This window comes from Lagopus muta, chromosome 1 (genome assembly GCF_023343835.1).
Source record: "Lagopus muta isolate bLagMut1 chromosome 1, bLagMut1 primary, whole genome shotgun sequence".
NCBI classification, from domain to species: Eukaryota; Metazoa; Chordata; class Aves; order Galliformes; family Phasianidae; genus Lagopus; species Lagopus muta.
In genome coordinates, this window is record NC_064433.1 from 100,228,784 (window position 1) to 100,253,786 (window position 25,003).

General features: G+C 35.2%; 1 protein-coding gene across 1 annotated transcript in view; it reads left to right on the forward strand.

The window, feature by feature from the left end:
* Positions 1-25,003, forward strand: part of NCAM2 (neural cell adhesion molecule 2) — a 231,197-nt gene that overhangs the window by 111,678 nt on the left and 94,516 nt on the right. Inside the window, exons 2-7 of the mRNA XM_048951225.1 lie at positions 7,990-8,064; positions 8,809-9,015; positions 11,283-11,426; positions 14,693-14,830; positions 18,184-18,301; positions 23,878-24,038. Coding sequence (XP_048807182.1) covers positions 7,990-8,064; positions 8,809-9,015; positions 11,283-11,426; positions 14,693-14,830; positions 18,184-18,301; positions 23,878-24,038 — 843 coding nt within the window. The remainder of the gene's footprint in view (positions 1-7,989; positions 8,065-8,808; positions 9,016-11,282; positions 11,427-14,692; positions 14,831-18,183; positions 18,302-23,877; positions 24,039-25,003) is intronic.

The following is a 25,003-nucleotide window of genomic DNA, read 5'->3' on the forward strand; positions in this document are numbered from 1 at the left end:
GAGAATACTTCAACTGTATGAACAACAGTAATTTTTTATACTACCTTAATATGAACTCATTCTTTTTAGGTAAAGTAACTAGATCTTCAGTGGATTTTCTTTTTAATAATCCTTCTAATACCCGATGATAAGAATGTTTGTTATTTGCCTATTCTTAATACTTACATTTTCTAGTTTCAGGTCATTTTCACCAGAGTGTCAAAACTTCGGATACATTTCTCTATTTTCTAGTAAGATGGTTCAGTGAAGGTGATTGAAACAAAGCTCGTATCAATGTATGTTGATTAAAAAATAGTTTAACCAATCCCTATTTATAATTTTTAATCTCTGAAGTTATCACTATTGTAACTGTAATTCTTAAATTATAGAGTTCATCTATATTAGTTGTTTTTTGTTTTGTTTTGGTTTTTTTTTGTATGAATCACTGGTGTGCTTTAGAACTGTATTTCCCAGATGTCCATCCATATGTTTTGTCTGACAGTGTGGAACGATCACAAAGCAGGTAGACTGGGTTCTTTATTGTGAGACTGAGGTGAAACATGTATGTTTGAAGTGACAGCTAAAGAGTTAACCCACTGAAGACACTTCATTTCATAGGGCCATGTGAAAGTCCAAAATATCACATCTGAAACTCATCTAGCATGGACTTCAGCACTGTCATTAATTTATAGGAGGGAGAGGAGGTTCTTTTAATATCTGTAGACCCAGCCTGAGATTAAGAAGCAGCGGTTCAAATGTTGGTCCAACCAGTTTATTATGAATCATAATCAGGGAGATGGGGAAGGGAAGGAGGGCGATAGAAAAGGTAAAAAAGAAGCAAGAATCGTGTAAAGTGGGGAGAGTTAGCACCAGGATCCAGCAGCGTCCCATTGCACGACGTTTCAAAGGTCTGAGGCAAAAGCAGCAGGGGGTGAGAGCAGCAGCATGGCCGGCCTTGGGCAAGCAGCAGGAAGAAGTCACAGAGCCAATCCGTGTGGAAGCAGCAGGACTCAGGTAGCAGGCCCAGGAGGCTCCGTCAGCATGCAGGAATTCCGTAGTGAGGAATCTGATGGCAGACACCTCTGTTCTTCTTCAGCATCATGGTAGAGTGCAGAGCAAGTCCAGGAGGGAGAGAAGCAGGTCATGAGGCTTCTCATGACAGAAATCTCCTCTTCTTCACGAGGAATCTGTTGCCAGAAAACCTAAACCTTGTGGTTTTCGATTCCTCTTTTATCCTACTTTTTCTCCTGCCTGCATGACATCCCTGGGTGCTTGAGCAAGAGTCATGTGAGTACCCCTGAAATGGCCATCTTGAAGTAAATCCACATAAAAGACCACTTCACAGCCATTAAGCTGCAGCTTCTCTCTCTCACTGCCCTTGGCCTTGTCCATCTCTGTCCTATATTTATTCTATATTTAAGTGTGATAGTTCATGTACATGCCCAGTTTTATGAAGAACAGAAATACTTATGAGGTAATTGAATTATTTCTTTACAAAGATTGTTTTCTACACTTCACAATGTATGTCCTTCCAATAGACTGGTTGTAGTTCTGAAGCTGCAAGACAAATTCTTAAAATATACGCTTTTGTGGATTTGTTAAAATGGGATTGGGAGTATTCACTGCTAAAGAAATTCTGTGCGTGAAAATGTATTATCTTTCCAGAGAACGGTGGTGTTAACAGCTATAGAGACAAGTTTTGCTTCCTCACAGATAAGGTGCAGTAACTCCAACAGTCACACTTCCATAGCAATTACTTCCAAACCATTTTTTTATAGATGTTTCTTAGGTCTAATTTCTTGCTTAGATAAGGTCTCACCATTTAGCTAAGGTAAGACTTTGTGATAAAATAATATTTGTCTAAAATACTATTATCTTTACTTAATATTGAATATCTTGATTTGATTATTAATTAGAAGATTATCAAGCTTCAGTATTTATGCCTTTATTGCACAGTACTGGATCATGTTCGTTGACTTATATCATGCATTTCATCCCTACACCCTCTCTTATGCCCCTATGGTCATCATGTGACTTCTAGCTCTTCTCATCAGGGAACGACACTTCAAATAAAACATTAGAACTTTGCATCAGGATTCTGTTTCCTGCTGATGCATCCCAATAAATGCTAATATAAGGAAATGGAAAGTTCAGTTAGTCTGAGGCGATTAATTGTGGAACTTGCTAATTCATTTTAATTGTCTATCATCATATCATCATATCTCAGTACTGTCATACTGTAGAGGAGTGATGCTTAATAATTTAGTAGTAGTCCATCCTTCACAAGGCTGAAAACTAACCAGTGTTCATGGAGTTTATTTTTTTGTTCATTGGAAATTGTAGATTCAGTGTAATTTTCAGGTATTTCTACTGAAATTGACTCCTCTTCCTAGAAGCATTCAGGACCATCAGATTAAAGACAGGCTATCATTAGACCAGTTAGTGTATCTTTAATCGTATACTCAAAATAATAGTAATAAAGTTTGAGAATATAGTGTTATAATGCTTATAAGATGTTAGGATAGTGTCTGTATAGCGAACTTTATTTAATTAACTGCTAAACAGAAATTAGAAAAAAAATCCTTCAGTATCTCAAAATGATGAAGTGTTGAGTAAATTAAACACTAATAGGTGGTTGGGATTAAATTTTCACCCTTGCTCTGCCCCCACAGTACTCTCAATCACTTCTTTGCCAGTACTGTTAGTCAGAAGGGATTGCAAATACTTGAAAGCACCACAACCTTCACAGGCTTTACAAGCACCACAAGAACATCATTTCCTCTATACTGATGAACAGATTCCTTCCCCATAGACAGTATACTTAGATATAGAAGAGTTGTGACAGTACATGGTAAAAACCTGTTTTTATAGCTGTTACAGTCAGAAAGATTAGTGTGGTGAAAGGTAATACAAGAATGAAATGGCAAAAGGGACAAACAGGGAAAGAATGCTCACGTGTCTCTGAAGATCCAGGCTCTCAGGGAAAAACTCCACAAAGAAGAAAAGAGATCCCTCCTCAGTGGCAGTCAGCCCTTAAATGGGGTCTAAGAGAGCTGCAGCCAGGCTCCACCCTTTCCGTTCACAAAGCTGAATTTCCTTCACTTGTGTGCCCAGGGCTGAGCCGGTCCTTTCTCCGGTTGATCAGTCAGTGCTTCATACTGTGACTCAGCAGTTCCCATATAATAGCATTTTCATGTGTGTCTGTTTAATTATGACAGTTTCAATAATTATACTGTTAATTCTAATGGTCTTCCTTTGTGTGACATCTGATTGTGTGCTCTTCTTATATAGCACCTTACATGACCTAAGATATCTTTCAGCATTATTTCTGTTTGGGCTATTTGCTCTTTCAAATACAAACAGAGTCTTAGCCCTGTTTTGAAATGGTTGCTTTTGTGGAATTCTTTATACAGAGGTTTACCCTTCCTAGTTGTTTCCTAGTTGTTTCTCACTGGAATGACTCAGATTAGATGTTTTCTTACCTAATTGTAACCATGTAGAATTCTTAACATCTTTATATTTCTGACTCTGCTGAATTACTAATTAAAATAAGTTATTTTTATTTATTTATTTAGTTAGTTAGTTAGTTGAAGAAAAAAGTAAAACTAACCTCAGAGAGCATTTGTTCTAAACACCAAATGCCCTTGAACTCTTCATACTTTTCTGTTTCCTCATTTCAATTCAGGGTACCCAGAGGAGTAAAGTATATAGAAAATAAAAATTAAAAAAAAAAATAAAATCTTTTTTGATGTTTCAAAATATATCATTATATATTAGCATTAAAAATTTAAGAGAGAATCAGTTTCTGTGAGAATTATGTTAGTATAATTTATATTCAAAACCCATTCACTGTTATCTGGAATCAGTAAAATCAAAATGTTTTCAGAAGCCTGTATAATAAATGGAAAGAAGATTAACAGGGTGAATGGTTGTTCTGGTTAGGAGTTGGGTACCAATTAAAAACATAATTTCTTTGAGCTTCAGAATAAGGTGTTTTCTAAGCATATTTAACATTAAATGATACTGTAATCATTTGCTGAAAGCAAAAACATATCACTCAAGGAAGTTTAACTGCTACTTGAAGTCAAAGCATACCAATAAGCTAGCTCATAATTACAGCTAGAGAATTCAAGCTCTCTAGCTTGAATTATAATCTTTACCTTCCTCCCAGCTGTATATAGTAGTCATCTTTTTTGTCTAAGGAGCCACTGCCAAAGACTATATTAGCTGCTGTAGCTATCGCTCCTCTCCTTGGATGCAGCTTGATTCCCAGCAATGCCTTATTCTGTTTTCATACTTGTGTCCTTTCCTTTTTACTGACTCTGTCTTCTGCTTTATGAGCAGTCCAGCAGGTTTAGAATGACCTCTCCACAGTAGAATGCTGCCTCGTTCCTCAAAAACAAATTTCAAAAAAGCATTCAAATCTATTGACGTAGCATAAACTACTAATTCTGTTGTAATAAGTTTACACTGAGGAAAGTGGTTGGTTGATTGTTTTTGTTTGCTGTTTTTATCTGTATTGTTTCATACTTTTAAATAGAACTGATGGACTTGAAAGCTTTTCAGGATTTTTGAAGTGATTATTTTTTTGTTGTTTTTATTTTTACCATTTTTTTTTTAAGAAGTGGAATTCTGTAGACGTCCTGGAAACCAATTGGAGCACAGCTCTAACCAATAATTTTCAAATTCTATCCAAATACTGTCTCTTCTTCCTTTTTGATATGGCATAAATTATATACGTATGCTTTGATTATATGTGTTTTAATATATTGCTATGTGGCAGTAATAATGAAACTTCATCAAAGCTTATACTGATGACAGTATATATATATATATACACATATATATACACATATGTATATATATGTATATATATATATATACACGCTTCTGTTGTGTTCAGAATTCGTCTGTGTAGACAGAGCTATGAAAGGTGTGTGATGGAGTTCTGAAATGTGAGGTATACTAGTGTAAATGGCTCTGAAATCAAATAGTCTGCTAAACATTAAATCTTATGAACAGAGTCAACTGTCTCCATATTTAACAGAACAAATGGATCCCTTGTTACTGTTCCTACTTACCTTCCTAAGTGGAACCCATTAAGAAATAATTTGACAGAATCCTCTTAGCATACATAATAATTCTTTTGTAATGACTATGACCAGAGTGGAAGGCATTGCTTATATCATCTACTGCTTACTGCTTTATTTTGATGTAAAATTGCATGTGTACTGAAGACTTAAATGAAGCCCTAACCAACTTCACTTTTTCCCAGAACAGGAGATACTACTAAAGGAGCATTGTATTCCACTTCAACTAATGCATTGCCTTTTATATATATGTGTTTGTGTATATGTGTGTGTGTGTATATATATATATATATAAAAATAACTATATGTATGTATGTATATATATATATAAAAATAACTTTTTGCTAGTTTAGTAATATCCTTGGAAACATGAGAAGAGGCAGTACTTTGTCAGATCTAGCCAGAAGCCACTATTCATTTCTCGGGTTGTTTGAACATAGCTAGACACAGCCTCTGCTGACTTGAATTCTTGGAACAGCTTCAGTGACCTGATAAAATAAGGATTCATTTGTGTATTCAAAGATGTTCAAACCAGTCTGGTACAAACTACTCCTTTTTACACTTATTCATTAGCTGCTAGCATACAGCTAGCATTAATGTGAATAGTATGCACATTGCATACCATCTTCATCAGCTTATAATAACTTAATGCACCTATGTAATTCTTGAAGTACATTTGGAAGTAATGTAAAACGTTTGGGATATGTGGCCTCTGTGCAATATTTACTTTTAATTGCATGTCTTACTTGAAGAAACTAATGAGTGAGCCTTCTAGGCTGAGGACTGTTTTATTCCCTGATTACCTAATATGTGCAGATTGCTAGATTAATCACTTAGGCAATATTTTTCATTCTTGTTTGCATAAAGCAATATTTTTCTATTTACATGAAGCTATAAAAGGGTGAATCTGAAAAAAAATGGGCAGATGGTCTTTTATTTTGTAAATACTAGTGTACCGTGTATGGAAAATATTATTTTCATTTTGTTTCAGAGATTTAGCTAGCATATCTTCGCAGTTTTTATAACTGCACTTATGCTAATAATTTTAAACTGTTCATCTCTTTGCCAAAATTGTCCTGCAGTATCAAATATGTATCATGTAGATGAAGAAAAAATATTTTCTAACTTTGTTTTTCACTTCTTATCAGAATTTCTTAAATTCTGAATGTTACTTATTTCTTTGATGAAGATCAGATATTACAGTTTTGTTTGTCTTTTTGATTCCTGTTCTTGACATGACTGTTAAACAGTAATTCAAATCTTGCCTATTTCATGTATATCCAGGCTGATTATATACAGATAATTTAATAACAAATCTATTTCATGATGGTTTCAATTGCCATATGAAGATCTATGCAATATTACTTAGACAGTATTTTTCTGTGCTCATATTTACTATCAACAGAGCAATACAATTGTTTTTCTAGCAAGTTTGTAAGTTCTAAGATATTCATGGAGAAATTTTGGCATTCAGAACGTTTGATTTAGATTGTAATAGTTCCTGCTTCCAGAGAAGTTTGTTCAGATGATCCAATGAATGTACCAATTAACAAAAAGGAATCTAGAAAGGTCAGGGTATTGAGTATATGCTCAATACAGTCATTAACATTCACTGTAGTTCATGTTGTGGTTTTCAGAGCGGTAAAATATTTCCACCATAATTCCAGCACTGCAGATCTTTGTATTTCAAGATTCCAAACCCCATGTTCGTGAAACAGTACTTCTATTTTTTTTAAATCTCATGTGAATCCCAGTTATCTACTATCTACAGTACTAAAATAAAATTTAGTAAGTGTTCTTCTCTAAACAGAGAGTACTTTTGTGCTTACCTTTATATGTGTTGATTAGAGCTTGAAATTAACATGACCTTTTTTATTCATTGGTTCAGGAACATTTATTGGCCAATTTTGTAAGGTAACAAATCTTGAAGAGCTACAGATACTGTAAGGCTTTATCCAGTAAGCTCTTGAAACTTGCAAGAACTGAGACTGCACACTCCTTCTGGGTAACCCCTTCCAATACATCATAAATAATTTTTTCCTAATGGCCAGCCTGAACTTCTCTTGTTTATCAATTTATCAGTTGTCTTTCATCCATCTTTTTAATAACTTCCCACAGGCATGAGCAGTTGATTGTTTAGTTCCTCTATAGCTCTCTCCTGTTTAAGCAAGTCCTCCCAACCTCTCCTCAGACATTGAGTGCCCAGCTACACCCACCATGTCAACCCACACTTAATTTCACTCATATGAAGCTTAAAATCATTCTTATATTCCGAGGTTAGGGTTGGGGGAAGCTGGTTGATATGTAGTATTCTGCATTTGGCATGAAGAGCACCTAGAAGAGGTGTTAATTGCTCTCCTCCATCTACTGATGTATATGATCTCCTTGATCATGACCTTGTGAATAAAACCCAGTTGGCTTCTGCTGTTGCTTGTGCACACTTGTCTTCTATGACTGTCCTCAGCTTGAATGATTTCAGTTTCCTTATTTCCTACAAGGTACAAAACTTAGCATTTATCCTTTCTGAATATCATGATGTTCCTACATATATATTCTTCCTGTCTTTCTAGATCAGTAACCTCATCCAGGTTATTGATAAAGACGTTAAATTTGGAAATAGGCAGAACCCTGTGGTACTCCACTTGTTACTGACCTCAAGGTAGAGAACGATCAATTAACTGCTGCCTTTTAAGCCTAACCGTCCAACTAGATTCTTAAGAAACCTACCTGTCTGCTTGTCCAGAGTTTATGGGGATTTGCCTTGGCTGGCAGCCCAGAGAGCCTGTGCATTCTATATGCTCCAGAAGACACAATGCTGAATTTGATAAACAGCTTATATAGTACACTGTATAGAATAAGAAAATATAAGCTATAGACATATGAATGAGAATGTGTTCACAGCATACTTTTTATTTTTCAGCTCTACTTCAGGTTTCCATTTCTCTTAGCAAAGTCGAACTCAGTGTCGGTGAATCCAAATTCTTCACATGTACAGGTGTGTATTCATGTTATTTTGAGATTTTTTTCCTTAGATTTTCAACCTTATGCTTAATTTAAAAGTGAACCAATCAATTCACAATATTAACTTAAATTTGCATACTGTTATATATTCATATTGACTTGTGAGAATTCTGAGAAATGGATCTTCACTGATTTCACATTTGCAGTCTAGAAACTATTGATTTCAGATTCCAACAAACCATATTACTTTAGTTTCAAATTTGTCTGCATTGGTGTAGATAATTTATATCTATCATTGTTCTTATTTGGTTAAGATACTTTTACTTGTTTAAATTAATGATTTAATAAGCTAGGTTAGGCTGTTGTATCCTTAGAAAGTCTTTTCCATAGTGACAGAAGTAAGTCAGAAGAAAAAAGTTTGCTTTTGCTGCTGTCTGAAACGAATTCTTAATGCTGCTGATTTGTGAATGTCCATTGAGAATGACGTATGACCAATTATAAGACAAAGTGATTGCTGACCAGACTTCTTTTCCTTTCAAATTTTATATGTTTCTGTGTTTATTTTTTCCTCGTGAATTCTGGAGCTATTAATTAACCTGTCTCAACAATCATACCTTTGTCTGTGGTTTTGCCTTTCTTATCTTTCTGCAGTTTCTCAGAACTCCTTCTCGCAGTTCAGCAGTCTATGACTTTGCATAGAGATTGTGTATATACATTACTTAATGTCTCCTTGAACTTATAACGTTGCATATTATTTATTTTTTTATTTATTTTGCAGCCATTGGTGAGCCTGACAACATAGATTGGTACAATCCGCAAGGAGAGAAAATTGTTTCTAGTCAAAGAGTGGTTGTTCAGAAAGAAGGTGTTCGATCACGTCTCATCATTTATAATGCAGATGTAGAAGATGCTGGCATATATCGATGTCAAGCAACAGATGCTAAAGGACAAACTCAAGAAGCTACTGTTGTTTTGGAAATTTATCGTAAGTACAGTAATATCAAATAGAACACAAAAGAATATGATTTGAGAGCCACTGCTATTGAGAAAGCAAAGCCTATCAAAATATTGTTCCAGGCTCTGGAGTGTATCTTCCAAATAATTGTGTCTCCTGCAGTTTAGTTCACAGTTAGGAAGAAGACTTTATATTATTGCAGATTACTTTCTGTTTGTCTCTTAAAATACCATTTCTGTGGGGTGCACTACATGTTCCTCGTGGAAAAGAGGGACTATGAGGGACTACCAGAAAAAAAAGTTTTTTCAGCCTTACTTATAAGTACAAGTACATATGCAACCTATAACAAATATGTACGTAAATAAAGAAGTAAGAAAAGCAAAGTAGATTATTAATTAAGTGAAGTTTAGAGTGAATTTATTAGTTTTCTGTCAGTCTTCACATATTCTTGGCCCTGCAATGGAACATTATATAGAGCATTGAAGCTTAATATGATAAACAGCTAAAATGCATTTCAGTTGCTAACAATTAATTGAATATATGTTAAAAGCAAATACATTCTGTTACTGCTAGAGATTCTCTGAGAGTTTGTTTGTTTTTCCAATTTCACTACATTTGCAGTATAATATATTCTTTAGATTGATCAAAATGACTAAAAGCTAATATTAAATAAATACAGTGAAAAGATACAAGCTAAGGGATGTTTGGGTGAAAGAAGCGGACATTTGCTAACATCCTTTCAGCTGAATTCTTCAGTAATTTCATTGGAGAGTAGTCTTTCATAAAAAATACATTTCTGGTTGGATTAAATGTTAAGGAATTGCCTTGTGACAGAAAATAATCATAAAGCACTGCTTCTGAAAGGTATAGATAACTCAGACAACAAAAGATACACTTTTTTTTTTTTTAAAGCTATCGATAAAACAACCATTAGAATGATGATAGCAGTTACAAGCAATTACATGATGGCTTGAAAGCTGACAGTTCAAAGGATTGCAAGTTCTGTGGAATTCATTTTTATGCTTAAAGCTGCCAGTCACTCTGTCAGCAAGGAGCTGAACGTAGCTGAAATCTTCTGAAGTGTGTGCATGTGGTAATTTTAATAATTCTGAGACAAGCCCAAAGACGTACACAAGAAATGGAAATGTTTATGGAAACTAACATATAGAAGTGTCATTGTTTGTATTTGTAATGTATTATAAGGAAAAAGCAGGATATACTGTGTAACTTGTTTGTAAGAGTTTTTCTTCTCAGGTGTAAGTGTAGTCAAATACTTCAGATATTTTAAACAAATACTTTATAAAAGTGGGCAAGATGTGTACATAGCAAAAGCTCGCTCACTCTACTGTGGAAAATGTATGGATTATTGGAGCGTGCACTCATGTTAATACAGAAAGAATTGCATTCTCTGACTTACATTCTTCAAAATATCCTCTTAAATGGAATTGGCAATGTTTGGTTCTAGGGAACATAAGTCAACTCGTTTCTTCTGCATGCAAGAGATTCTTGCAGAAATTTTCTGCATTAGATCTTGGATGAGACTATGTTTTAATGCCAGCTTGAAGTTCTTCTGCTGAATTCTCATAATACTGAACTTTTTAAACTCACTAATAAAACTAAATATTAAGTGTGATTACTTGGAACCAGAATCAAGAAAAAGCGTTATCAAAATCCTCAGAATCTTAAAGCAAAAAAACCCTACAAATTCTTGTGACAAAAATAGAAACTTTTTTCATATCGTTTCCCATTGTTTTTTAACTTATGCTTTACTCAGCTGATAATTTATCATAGTCAATGAAGCTGTGGTTCCACCTTTCTAATAAGACTTCTCCAAGTGGTTTCAGTGGACGTTTAGATGGAATGAGAACATGAGGAATTAATTCAATAATAAGATCATGAGAAATAAAACACGAAAGGGAGTAGAAAAGACTATTAACCTGAATGTGTAGACCTCTGAAAAACTAGAGTTTCAAAACTGGGCTCTGGACCATTGAAAATGATGAAAAACATATTTATAAAGCATGCGGAGTTTATATAAATAAAATGAACATTTTTGTAATGCCAAATGATTGTAAAATCATTCCTAGAGATAGAGTGAATGTTCTGTCTTCAGGACCATTTGAATTTTGAAATGTTAGTGTCTTTGAATCTTAGAAAAATGTATTATGGAAATAATTCTGTACTGTGAACATGATGAAGTCTTAGTAGTTAACTACATCTAATTTGGTATCACATTTAACTTCAATGCTGAGCGAACTGTAAAGTAACCAATGGTATTCTGTTTTCTTCCTTTTTAGAAAAGCTCACTTTTCGGGACATAGTATCGCCACAAGAGTTCAGGCAGGGAGAAGTTGCAGAAGTTGTTTGCCGTGTCACTAGTTCACCTGCTCCCATTGTCAGCTGGCTGTATCGGAATGAAGAAATATCAACTCTTGCTGACAGTTAGTATTTTGGTAACTCTTTAAGTTATACATTTTAACTCACATTGAATGAAATGTTGTTGTTAAAGAAAATGACATTATAACATTGTAATTATGGAGTGCATTTTGACTAGTCCATCAGTTAAGTGGAGTTCAACCGGGTGCTGTGTTCTATTAAGAATCTGTATGCTATAGTATCCGTCCTTCTTTATTAAAATCGGAAATTTTCTCTAGCTATGCCATGAAGGTCCAAATGTGCATAAGATTATTTGGAACTATTCTGCAGGAACTCTTTCTGGGCTACCATGCATGTGGGAGCTGAACATGTTTTTAAAACATACTTGGATAAAATTCTTCATGCTGGCAAAGATGTGATGCTTCCTCAGAGTGTAGAATTTACTGAGCAAACACTGATGGACTTCATATACTTGCACATTAGCTCTGAGACTTGTAGGTAGATAGGCTTGTTGCACTGTTGTGAGCATTAACTTATGTAAGTGTAAGCTACATTTAAGTTACAACAGTAGGAGATATAGGTGATCTGTTTAGGATAGATTCCTAATAGCTAGACTATAAGATTTGTTGAAGATGAATCTCTCTGATTCTTTAAATTGACCTTAGAGAAGTTTGTCTGCATAGAAATGGAGCACAATAAGACAGATGATGTTAAGATTTGAAAAAACAGAAGTAATCAAAAGTCCATGCTGCAAAATTCTCACCTTTAATATAGAATAAAATGCTATTACTTTATAATATTTGCTTTACTCATGAGAATATCTCCTCCTAGCTGTTAAGCTGTGTAGGGACAGGGTCATGAAAGCCAAGGTCCAGCTTGAGCTAAACTTGACCAAGAAGAATGAGAAAGGTTTCTATAGGTAACTCAGACAGGAAAGGAATGTGTACTCCCCTAGGTGAGTGACAAAGGCAAAATGGTAACTACAGATAAGGAGAAGGCTAACTCAAAGTACTCAACATTTTTTTTTGCCTCAGTCTTCTCTGATAACAGCTCATCACCCAACCCTCAAACAATTGGATTGGAAGGAGGGGGCTGGGGAAGCAATGACTCTCCCACTGTTAGGGAAGATCAGATTCGTGACCACCTGAGGAAACTGAACATCTGAAAATCTCTGGGTCCTGATTGGATGTATCCCAGAGTCCTGAGGAAATTGGCTGATAGTCACCAAGCCACTCCTGATGATATTTGAAAAGTTATGGCAATCAGGTGAAGTCCCTCATGACTGGAAAAATGGCAGCATCACACCCATTTTTAAGAAGGGTAAGAAGGATGACTGTGGGAACTGCCAACTTGTCAGTCTCACCTCTCTGCTGGGAAGGATTATGGAGCAGATCCTCCTAGGAGCAATGCTAAGGCACATGGAAGACAGGGAGGTGAAATGAGAGAACCAGCATGGCTTCACCAAGGGCGAATCCTACTTGAGCAACTTGAGCAACCTGGTGGCTTTCTATGGTGGTGTCACTGCGAGGACAAGGGAAGAGCCACTGATATCATCTATTTGGATTTCAGTAAGGCACTGTACCTCTCAACATACTTTTCTCCAAATTGGAAACATGTGGATGTGATGAACGGACTGTTAGATGGATGAAGAATTGACTGCAGGATCGAACCCAGAGAGTGGTGGTCAATGGCTCAATGTCTGGATGGAGATGAGTGATGAGTGGTGTCTTCCAGGAGTTGGTGCTGGGACCAATACTCTTTAATATCTCTTCATCAGCGACCTGGGCAGTAGGGCTGAGAGCACCTTGAGCATGTTTACGATGACAACAAGCTGTGGGGTGCAGTTGACATGCCCAAGGGACAGGGTGCCATTCAGAGAGTCCACTGCTTGAGCAGTGGGCCCAGGAGAAGGAACTCATGATGTTCAACAATGCCAAGTGCAAGATACTGCACCTGAAACAAGGCAACTCATACTACCAATACAAACTAAGAGATAAAAGGTTTGAACACAAACCTTTCAAAAGTCAAAAAAGACCTGGGGTACTGATGGATGGAAAGCAAGACATAAGGCCTCAATGTGTCCTCACAGCCCAGAAAGTTAGCTGTATCCTGGGCTGCATCAAAAGAAGTGTGGCCAGCAGGTTGAGGGAGGTCATCGTGCACTTCTACTCTGCACTGGTGAGGTCTCACCAGTGGTACACCTGTAGTGTGTCCAAGATGTGAAGTCCTCAGTGCAGAAAAGATATGGACCTGTTGGAGTGTATCCAGAGGAGAGCCACAAAGATGATCCAAGGGATGGAACACCTGTCCTACGAAGACAGGCTGAAAGAGTTGGGGCTGTTCAGCCTGGAGAAGAGAAGGCTGCAAGGTGACCTGACAGTGGCCTTTCAATATCTAAAGGGGAGCTACAGGAAAGAAGGGGACAGACTTCTTTAATAGGGTCTTTGATGAAGATCCAGGGCAAATGGTTTCAAACTAAAAGAGGGGAGATTTAGATTGGGTATAAGGAAGAAATCTTTTACAGTGAGAGTGGTGACATACTGGCAGAGGTTGCTCAGAGATGTGGTTGATGCCTTGTCCTTGGAGACTTTCAAGGTCAGTCTGGAGCAGGCTCTGAGCAACCCAATTGAGCTGTGGATGTCCCTGTTCGTTGCAGGGAAGTTGGACTAGGTGACCTTTAAAGGTTCCTTCCAACTCTGAGGATTCTATGATTCTACTGTATCCGTTTTATTATTCTTCATCAAGAGTTGAAAAAGTATGCAGTCAACATCTCCCATTCCTTTTTTCCACTGATAAATGAGCTTTCAGTGTTTCAACATTTTAAAGAAATGTTCTCTGTTTCTCTCATCTGTCTCACACATTAACAATTTACTTTAGCAAAAAGTTCACTAAAGTTAAAAGATCTCAGCTTTTCAAAATGTCTTGAAGCACAGTTCTCTGGGAATTGGAAAGCCACAGGGAAGAGGAAATGATTTCATTTGTTTGTGGTAGTGTGTTTAGTGGCATTAATTTTCAAGTTTGACTTTAAGAATCTATACATCATTAATGTAAACACATTGACACCATTAGTGTCCTGTAAACCTCCATCAGATGAAGCACAATTAAATGTTCTCTTTACATTTCTGTCTTCATTTTCTGATAGAGTCTCTGGTAATGAAACTAAATTCACATAGCATTAAAAAAAACTTTTTTTTTTTTTTTCCTGTGAAGATGTATATACGTATGTTCTGTGAACAAACTCTTAGCTGTTTTGAAATATAAACACTGTGTTTGTTTTGTGTTGTGAGGAAATGGCTGTTAACACCACTTAATCTTTTACATGACTTTCTAGATCGATTTGCAATATTAGCAAACAATAATCTTCAGATTCTTAACATCAATAAAAGTGATGAAGGAGTATACCGTTGTGAAGGAAGAGTGGAAGCCAGAGGAGAGATTGACTTTCGGGATATAATTGTTATTGTGAATGGTAAGGAGTAAAAGTTAATGAGTTGACTTCTTAATTTAGCTGATTATCATAGCCTTAATTATAAAACATATTAGTTTCTAACAGTCCTAATTAAATTGATTAATAAGGATTTCATGTTTGTTCAGTATTGTTTTCCTATAAAGGTAATTACTTGCTATTAAAAAAAAAAATCTTACACAGTATATAAGTAGAATTCATTGCATTTCATAGTATCGAAGTATATTATTATGCAAAAGCTCAACTGTTATTAATAATTTGAACAATACTAACAATCACTATGAAGCTTGAGTTTCAGGTTACAATGTGTAGTTACTTATTTCAGTGTATTTTTCAGTGCTAGTGTTACTTACTGTTAAAAACCTTTTGATTTTTCATAGTAATTCATCTTTACTCCATTGTACGTATTTTATTAATTACTTCTGTTTAAAACCATCCCAAAAATCATGAATACATTTTATTAAGAAGTATTGCTTATTGATCCTTAACATTTTATTTTTAATGTAGATTAAAAGGAGTTATCTCATAATTGGCATTTTAACATTTTATTAGTTTCTTTAAAAACTCTAGGAAGGAACATGAGAAAATGTGGACAAAATAGAGCATTTAGTTCACCCTCTCTCTTAAATTCAGGGTTGGCCTGTTGAAAAATAAATGTATCTTCATATGTTGTCTAGAAAAGACACAGTTCATGAAGGGCATTTTTTGTCCACCCCATTCTGTTTAATGTCAGTATTTCAATGAAGCTGCTTCCATTGTGCCATTAGTTCCTGAGTTATAAATGCTTTATCCTTGACTGGTCCTCTGCACATCTTGGTTTACATAAGTTGAATTCTCAGTTAATTGCATTCTGGCCCACATTATTTAATCCCTGTAGTCAAGCAGCAATATTTGAAAGAGAACTCTAGGAGTTTTTAGACAGTGTGCAGACTGTGACAAGCAAATGGATGGTTAACTTGTGTGTTGTGATAAAATATAACAATATGTGCCCCATGAAATGAAGACCCTTAAACTAATTACTGTTTGTTTTTAAGCAGATTACCTCTTGACTCCTGAGTATATTCCAACAGTTCCTTCACTTGATAATATTTAAAATGCTGAATGACGTTTTATTCTACTACTATTTGTATATATGTATACAAACCTACATTTTGAACACCTGTCATTTCTCTTTGATATATGCTGTTGAGCTGAGTGAGAGTGAAACCTGGAACATCAGGTTTCAAACTGTGATCCCACACCACATCTTCTGTTGATAGATTAGATCTACAAATTTCTTTTATATATATTTATTTGTTATTACTCTGGACAAGAACGCCAACACTCATTTCAGTCTAGAATTTGGAGTTCTGTAGTGCTGTGAGGAAAAGAGGTTTCCAACAGAGATTCTAACATTGTTGCTCATGTAGAGTGGTATCAATTAAGAGCTATTTTCCACTTAATTTGTATGGGAATAAATAGCTTTTCAGAGATAAAAGTGAGTGTATTTAACCCAACCACAAATGAGTTTTATATTAATAGAAAGATACAAAAAATTTTAATGCTCTTCGGTGAAAAGATGAAAAATGTTATCAGTGAGTTGTACTTAAATGTACTGTAAGTCTGGACTTTTCCATTTTGCTTTAAATTAGAAATGTGAGAGACTTGCTAGTGTCCTGCTTATTATATCCAAAACCATTTAGCTTTTCCTCTTTTAGGTTCATTCTTTAGCTGTACATAAAAGTGCAGAACTGAGATAAACAGACTTCACTTCCCAGAAAGAGCTGTAAGAAAACGGATATTTGATTTAATTGTCATCACAGTGTCTCTGGGAAGATTGAAACACTAAAGTAATTTGCTGAAATGGGTCATGGTCCTGTAGTTCTTAGTTGTGAGTAGAGAAGAAGCTGCTGCTTTTGGGGAAGGATTGATTAGTCATCTCATGTCACTAACCATATTTTCAGATCTAAATGTTAGAATGCACTACAAAATGTCTAAAGTCTACAAATGCTTTCTGTGCGACACTTTGAAATGCAAGATGGACAGGTTACTACAGCACAACAGAATGGTTTTTATAAGCTGAGTACTGCAATTTTAAGAGGAAAGAATTGATCTGTGAAATATGTAAATTTCAACACACGATGACAAAGAGTCAAAAGTACAGAAGAACATTTACTTACTACTCATCAGTGATTCTGGGTCACTGTTTTAATAATTTAATGTGTTCAAAGTTCAGAAGTTGGAATGGTTTTTGAGAGAGAAACTTAAAGCTAAAATATTTGTATTGTTTAAAACAACAGAAACTGATTCTCAACAGTTTGTGAGAAAAAATGTGGAGTTACAGTGGTAAACCATAAGCAAATTCATTGGGGTTGCCTTCTGTCCTCTACTGAAAATTAAAGCTAAAAACGATAAATCTGAGCCATTCTAATGACAGGGTATTCTTACTAGCAGAAAGCTGTATTTTGTGTGATTTTTTTCTTCCTCTCATTTATTTTCCATGTTATCTTCCAGTTTGCTGGAATTATTTTTCTTTGTTTATTTATGTGAGAGTTTAATGGAAACAGGGCAAGTGTCTTAAAATTTCATATGAACAGAGATATTAAAAGCATCCTATGAGTTGTTCTGTCTTTAATATTACTGCTATTTTTTCTGTTGGGCAGAGAGGTTCTCTGTGAACGGTTTTAATTTCATTATTGAATTTATCTCATAAAGGACAGACAAAATATGTGATCCGCAGAACGCAATTACCAAAACAGGTTGTAATTCCTAAATAGATTATTAAAATAAATAAAAATAATTCCTAAAATAGATTATGTCCATTGTGTCTGTCACAGTTTATATTCTTTAAGCTGGTGATAGTCATACCCAGGAAATTCAATAAAAAGAATGAAGTATGTGTTTAGTAGATCATGCTATGTATTGACAACTATTTTTTAAGCAATGTCTGGTATCAGTGCGTAGTTCTATGTCCACTATGTAGTTGAGTGAAAGAGACTATATTTTCATTGAAAATAATTAAATTACCAACAGTAACTCTTTGTGTGTGGTAGAGTACATACATAAGTACATACATAACTGCATACATAACTGCTAGGTATGACTTCGTTAGCTTTAAAATGCTCTGTAAGAAAATTGGCAGCTATCAAACAAGACTTACTTTGAATTTATCCCAGTGCAAAGAAGTCATAAATACCTGACAATATTAGAAGTCTATCACTGTCTGTTTAAGATAAAATACAAAAATACTGATAACTGATTCATATTCTGTAAGTATAAATTCCAAATTTAGCAAAGGATTCTGTGCTTTAAATTTCTTCAGAAACATAAAGAATCTTGTATGTTCCATTAATGGGAAATAATGTTTTACTCTCCAGTTCCCCCTGCAATTACCGTGCTACAGAAATCTTTTAATGCCACTGCAGATCGAGGAGAATCCATAACTTTGTTTTGCAGAGCCACTGGATCGCCTCCACCAGAAATAAGTTGGTCTAGGTAAGTTCAGTTGAGATCTGCACATCATAGCACATTGCTTTTTTTCTGTCGTGATTTAATGTAACCTCCATGAAGTAAGCAGTGCAATCTTAATTATTTACTGAATTTTAAAACTGCTATTTAGTTATCCTCTTAACTTCTGAAACTAGATTCAGCATTAACAAATGAATTATTATGATAATACATGTATAAAATAACAATCATTATAATAAGTGAAAACACACAGAAATGCAACTGTACTCAGGTTACTATGAAAGTGAGATAAATTAAAAATGTAAAATACCATATTCATATGATTTCTTCATATTTGAACAAAATCAAGGTTGAAGCAATTAGTCCATTTCTCCAAGAAAATACAAACAAAAAACTTAAAACTTTTGCATAGAAGTACTTCACGTAAAAACTGAACATACATATATACATACAGACACATACAGTTATGCAATAAATAAATAACCAATACAGATCAGCAGTTCTAATAACAAAAATAACACTTTATCTTTCTGTAAAAATAACACATTTTTAAATCTGATTCTAATCCAAATTCTGCATTTCAGTTACATTCTCATTCAGAAGGAGATCAGAAGGCTCCAAACAACCCTACCATTGTGAATGCTTCATGGAATAAGTTCAAAGTGTTGTTTATATTTTTTTAAACACGTGATATATTTTGAAATATGGAACTGCTGTTTAAGTTTGTGTGTTCTTTGATGATGTCACTGGAATGAGCACCAGAGATATTTGGGAACATTTACTATGTAACTGTTGTAAAAATGCAAATAATTGCATCCATACATTTTATTTCAGGTCTACATTTTATAAATGACTTAGGGATTCCTATCAGTTATTAATCTCCTTTGGAGTCTTTGAATAATTTTATTGATTTTTAAATGTTAGCTTCCTTTGACTGACACCTTTATCCTAACATGTCATAAGGCAAACATAGAGTTAAATTTTTCTCTTTTACGATTTCAATGGCGGACACAAATAAATAGAACAAAAAGTTAATTCTTTAGTGTGGCCTTTTCGTAAGACAAACCAGTGCTGACTTTTTTTACTGTTACGAAAGAAACTCTGTTTACAGATGTGTTTTTTCCAATGCTTTATAAGTATTACAATATGTGTACAGGCTAAGTGTCTTGGAGAGACATTTGTCTGTGTTGATGTACTGCCTTTTTAATTTTCCTTTAGTTTGCCTGTCACTGGGACAACCAACTGTTTTACACCATTCATTATCTTTCATACAGGTTTTACAAAAGCTTTTCACGTAGTGTAGTCTGTACTGATTTTAAACAAGAATATATAGGTTATTTCAGAAACCAAGTGAGCAGTACTGGCTTGTGTTTCCCTTCCCTCTTTTATTTTTATTTTATTTTATTTTATTTTATTTTATTTATTTATTTTAATTTATTTTGTCTTACTAGGCTATATATTCTGGGTGGGTGGAAAACATTGTTTGGTTTTTTTTTTTTTTTTTTGCTCGTGGTGAGAGGTTGTAAATTGATAAGTAGAAAAGGTCCCCAAAGTCTGTGACAGGAAATGTGACAGGTATGGAAACGGGAAAAAAAGATGGAAGGAGCTCAGTAATTATATTCTGGAAGGAGCAAACTTGATCTAATATTTCAGGGAATCATATAATTATTTGGTTTATAAGAAACCTTAGAGGACATCTAGTTCCAAACCCTGGTATAGGCAGGGACACCTCCCACTAGATCAGGTTGCTCAAAGCCCCATCCAGCCTGGCCTTGAAAGCTCCCAGGAAGGGGGCATTCACAGTCTCACTGGGTAACTTGTTCCAGTGTCTTACCAACTTCACAGCAAAGAATTTCTTCCTAATATCTAGTCTAAATCTACCCTCTTCCAGTTTAAAACCATTTCCCCTTGTCCTGTCACTACCTGCCCTTATAAAAAGTCCCTCCCCAGCTTTTCTGTAGGCCCGCTTCAGGGTACTGGAACGCCACTGTAAGGTAGTGCTAGAGCCATCTGTTCTCTAGGCTGAACAGCCTCAGCTCTCTCAACCTTCTGGTCATCTCTGTGGCCCCCACTGGACCTCCAACAACTTGATGCCTTTCTCGTGTTGGGGACTCCAGAACTTTATGCAGTACTCCAGGTGGGGTGTCACAAGAGCAGAGCAGAGGGCAGAATCACCTCCGTCGACCTGCTTCTCTTGATGCAACTCAGCATACAGTTGGCCTTCTAGGTTGCAAGTGCAATTGCCAGCTCATGTTGAGTTTGCATCAACTGCCACCCCAAATCTTCCTCCTCAGGGCCAATCACCTCATCTTTATTTTCCATGTTCCTTAGTAGAACCTTCAGGAGGATCTGCTCCATGATTTTGCCCAGCACAGAGATGAGGCTGACTGGACTGCAGTTCTCTGGATCTACTTTTTTCCCTTTCTTGAAAATAGGGGTTATGTTTCTCCTTTTCCAATCAGTGCGACCTTCACCAGACTTCCATGACCTTTCAAATATGATGGATAGCAGCTTTGTAACTTCACCTCCCAGTTCCCTCAAAACTTGTAGATGGATCTCATAGCGTCCCCTGGATTTGTGCACCTTCAATTCAGTTCTTGAACTTGATCTTCACTTAGAGCTGGCAGATCTTCCTTCTCCAAGTCTTACCTTTGCTTTCTGTGGCTTGGGTGGTGTTGCTGGAACCCTTGCAGGTGAAGATTGAGGCACAGAAGTCATTGAGCACCTCCGTTTCCTGGGGTGTGCGTCTATGGGTCCTGTTAGTCACAGAACTGGGCCGAACCATCCCATAAACCCATAAACACCATCCCCCCATCCTACCCTTTTTTGGATTGATGGGCCTGTGAGCCTGCTTTCCCTCTTTCGTGGACACAGGTAGATCTAGAGATAACTGTGACAGTTTGTCAGTGTGTGTTCAGACATTTTATTTAGCTTGTCTCAGGTTATCCATTTGTAAAATGAGCAGGTATAGTGAAGTGATTTAATGGAAGTCTGTTGTATGAATTCATAGCTATGCTAAGGAAGAAAGAACAGAAAGGTACAAACTATTATAAAACAAGATAAAAAAAACTTGTGGACATCCCTGTTATTTAGGAATAAACACAAAGTGCACTAAATACAAGGAATAGAAATATATGTTCTTAATCCCTCTTAGAACACTTACAAGTGTAATGAGTTTTCTGGAGACCTGATTGACAGAAAGGATGTGGACAAGTTCTACTTCAGTTGTTTAGAGGATTTCCATTGTACTATCTAGAAAGCAGTACCTCTGCACCTGTTGACATGATTCAGCAATATTAAGTAACAGTGGAATGTTCTCTGTATATTTTTTAAGATGTGCCCTGACTCCTAAAAATCTCTCATTGGCTCTAGTGAATTTTCTTTAACAAGCCTTGCATAATTTGAGTCTCTCATTGTATAGCCCTACCTTCCTTATAATCCTTTGCTATTTTAATCAGTTGAAATCTGATTTTCTTTTCTTTTGATTCTTTTTCACTTTCCAATGAACTGGTTTAACAGAATGTTAAATTCTGCCCGGACATGAAAAAAGTCTTGAAAATCAAATGCTAGTGATATTGAAGTGTCTTACATTCTTCTCCATTGAATTAATCAAGTTGCTGATCAAAACTGTAGTTTCAAGCTTAAACATCTCTTTAGACCGTATCTAGTATGACAGAGCTTTAACTAGTTGTGTTGACCCTTTTTATTTCTAGCTGTATTTTTCTCATTCTAGAATGGAAGAATCTGAGCTGTTGTGTCGACATTACTCAAAAATGCCATAGGTCATTTTCTAGTTAGTCAGCTTGAGGTACCTAGAAGAAGGGTTGTCAACATTTAGTTTTAGTTCACTGTATTTAATATGTAAATGTACTTCGTTAATATTTCATGGACTAAGGGAATGTAATTCTTCCTCTGCTTAACTGATATTACATTAAGCCACGGCCTTCAGAGAAACAATACGCTAATACAAATAAATTAACAATGGCTGAAATATAATTTAAACGTACGGTCCTGAACTGGTAATGTTTACTCATGGGAATAGTCCTACGGAAAACACAGTTATTGTTTACATTTGCGGAGATCATTTACAGTAATAAAATTCAGTGGGATCTGTTCCCTATGTCTCTACCGACAGGGCACAGAACTATCTAACAAAAGAAATAATAAAAGAAACAGTCTTCTTTTAACACGTTGTGTTTTCTTGTTCACCTGTATCAGTGTTAATCTGAACCTTCCCTTTTCCTAGAAGGTCCATGGTAATCTTCATGATCTAACTTCTTCTCATATGCGATCATAGATATAGGTAGTGGATGAGATGAAGGACACTTGGACACTACTTTTGACACTCAGAATGGTCTCTTGTCTCCTACAGAGATTATTGTAATTTTTATGAAAACACTTTTAAGTGGAAAAATAACAAAAATGTTAGTGAAATGCAAGATAAACAGATGCCAGGGTACACCATTAATATTCCCAAGGAGGGGAAAAAAACAAACAATAAATGATGTTTTCACTTTTAGGGAAAGTATTATTTTAGCAAATATGAAGTATAACAATATGTCAGCATTCTATGAGCAGAAAGAATGTGAACATGGTTTCTGTTCAAATCTTGAAGTAAAATGGCCATGAAAACAGGGATTTGCATTGGTTTCCTTTCACAAAGAGCTTGGTCATCAATTTTATTAATGCTGATGAAAACCAGGCAGTCTTCACGTAGGCATATGAGAGCACGCTGGTGATTCAACATAAGTAAGGACAAAAGAATCCTAGATCAAACAAGTCAGAATGAAAAAAAAAACAACTAAGTTAGAATTGCTCCCATTTAGAAGAAACCCTTACAATAAGCATGTGTATGCCAAGGTACTGAGATGGAATGGTCAAGCCTTGATCAGCCCTCAAAATTGTTCACAGGTTTTATTATTTCTATACCATCTGGTCAGGGATAATTATAATGTCTGGAAATATGTCTGCTTACTAAATTGTGGTTAGCTAACAACATCTGAAAGGAAATAACTCAGAAGAGTTCTTTAGAGCCAGGAGGCTCTATGTGTAAGTAATATAAAATTATTTTTCTGAATCGATACTTTATTACTAATGTGAACTGCAATGGTAAACTTAAAAATGTTCTTTTGAATGTTTCATTTATACAACTATGTATTTGTCTGATTCCTTGAGTGCAAGTCATATATTAGAGTTCTATTCACAAGTATTTCTACTACCATTAAGTCATGAAAATTTAAGAATAAAACTATTGTAGTATTTTTAATACATATATTTTAGAATCTGACAATAAAATGGTGAACCTGGGGTCTTGAACATCAAAATGGAGTCCAGAATGCATTGCTTATGTCTAGAATGTGCACATTCTTATGGGAAAAAAAAAAACACGACACTAATCCAGCAGAACAGTTGTCATCATGCTCAAATTAACTCCCTTCTGCACATACTGCCTGTTTATGTCACGTGAGTTAATGCATTTTTCTTAACAGCATAATAGAACTTTCTTACAAGATTATTTAAAATTGATTGGTGCTTTCGTTGTGCACTACTGCACTTTGGATCCCACTGATTTTTTTTATTTTTTTTTTATTTTTCTTTTTTAGGAATGGTAAACTTATTGAAGAAAATGAAAAATACATATTGAGAGGGAGCAATGCAGAGTTAACAATAAGAGATATAAAAAATATTGATGCAGGTCCTTATATCTGCAGTGCTAAAAACAAAGCAGGAAATGATAAAAGACAGACATTCCTTCAAGTTTTTGGTAAGTACTGTATATAATGTACCATCCTTCCTTTTGCGAGAGGGAATTGAAGTTATAATTCCCAATTTTCAATGGAGCAGTATTCCTGCAGTGTGTCTACTGATGCAGGAAACCACTCTATAATTTTATAACTTTTTCCTTGCTATTGACCACTTTAACCTTTAATCCTGAATCCAATTTTGAAAAGGCTGTCTTTACTATTGTACTATTCAGATACAATACAATGGTGTGTTAAATTGTTAATTCACTCTGGTTTGCCTTTAAAAGATGGCTGCTTGCAAGAAAACCAAAGGGAGAATAAAAGAAAACTATTGTAAGAGGCAACATGGTTATTTGTCCTTTCAATCACATTTTGTTGTTGTTTTTGAAGAATACCATGCAGAGGTGTTCCTGATTTTGTATCTGTTTTTGTCTTTTTAGTTTTCCTTTTTTTTTTTTTTTTTAAGTATATGATTGCATACTCACTAAAAATTCTCTGATATTAAGAAAAAAGAATTTCAAAATCAAAAAGTAATAAAAACATGAAAACTTACCTATCTTTCTATGCCCTACTACCCAATCTGTTTTCATGACTGTGTCCTTTACACACAACACTTGACTGTTTTTTGAGCATTTGTGTAGCTTTGGCCTCATAAGAGTAGACATCTGTAAGAATATAGATCTCCCTCAGAATCATTCTGCAGGATCAGGGCCATAGCTTATTTATGAAAATGGTGCAAATTAAGCAATCTATTTTTTTTTAAAAACTTATTTTTTCTTATGTATAGTATCAATGTATTGTTAGTGTACCTCTACACTATATAATTAACTACAGCTTTTAGTAGAGAGGAAGGTCACTTATATTTGAACATCTAAAGCATGTACTGAAGACAATGGGAAATGAAATTTTGCATCCCTATTAAAACTAGTAGTTACCTATACAAAGCAAAACAGTTCCAACAGAAGAGGCTAACCTGATGTCTTTC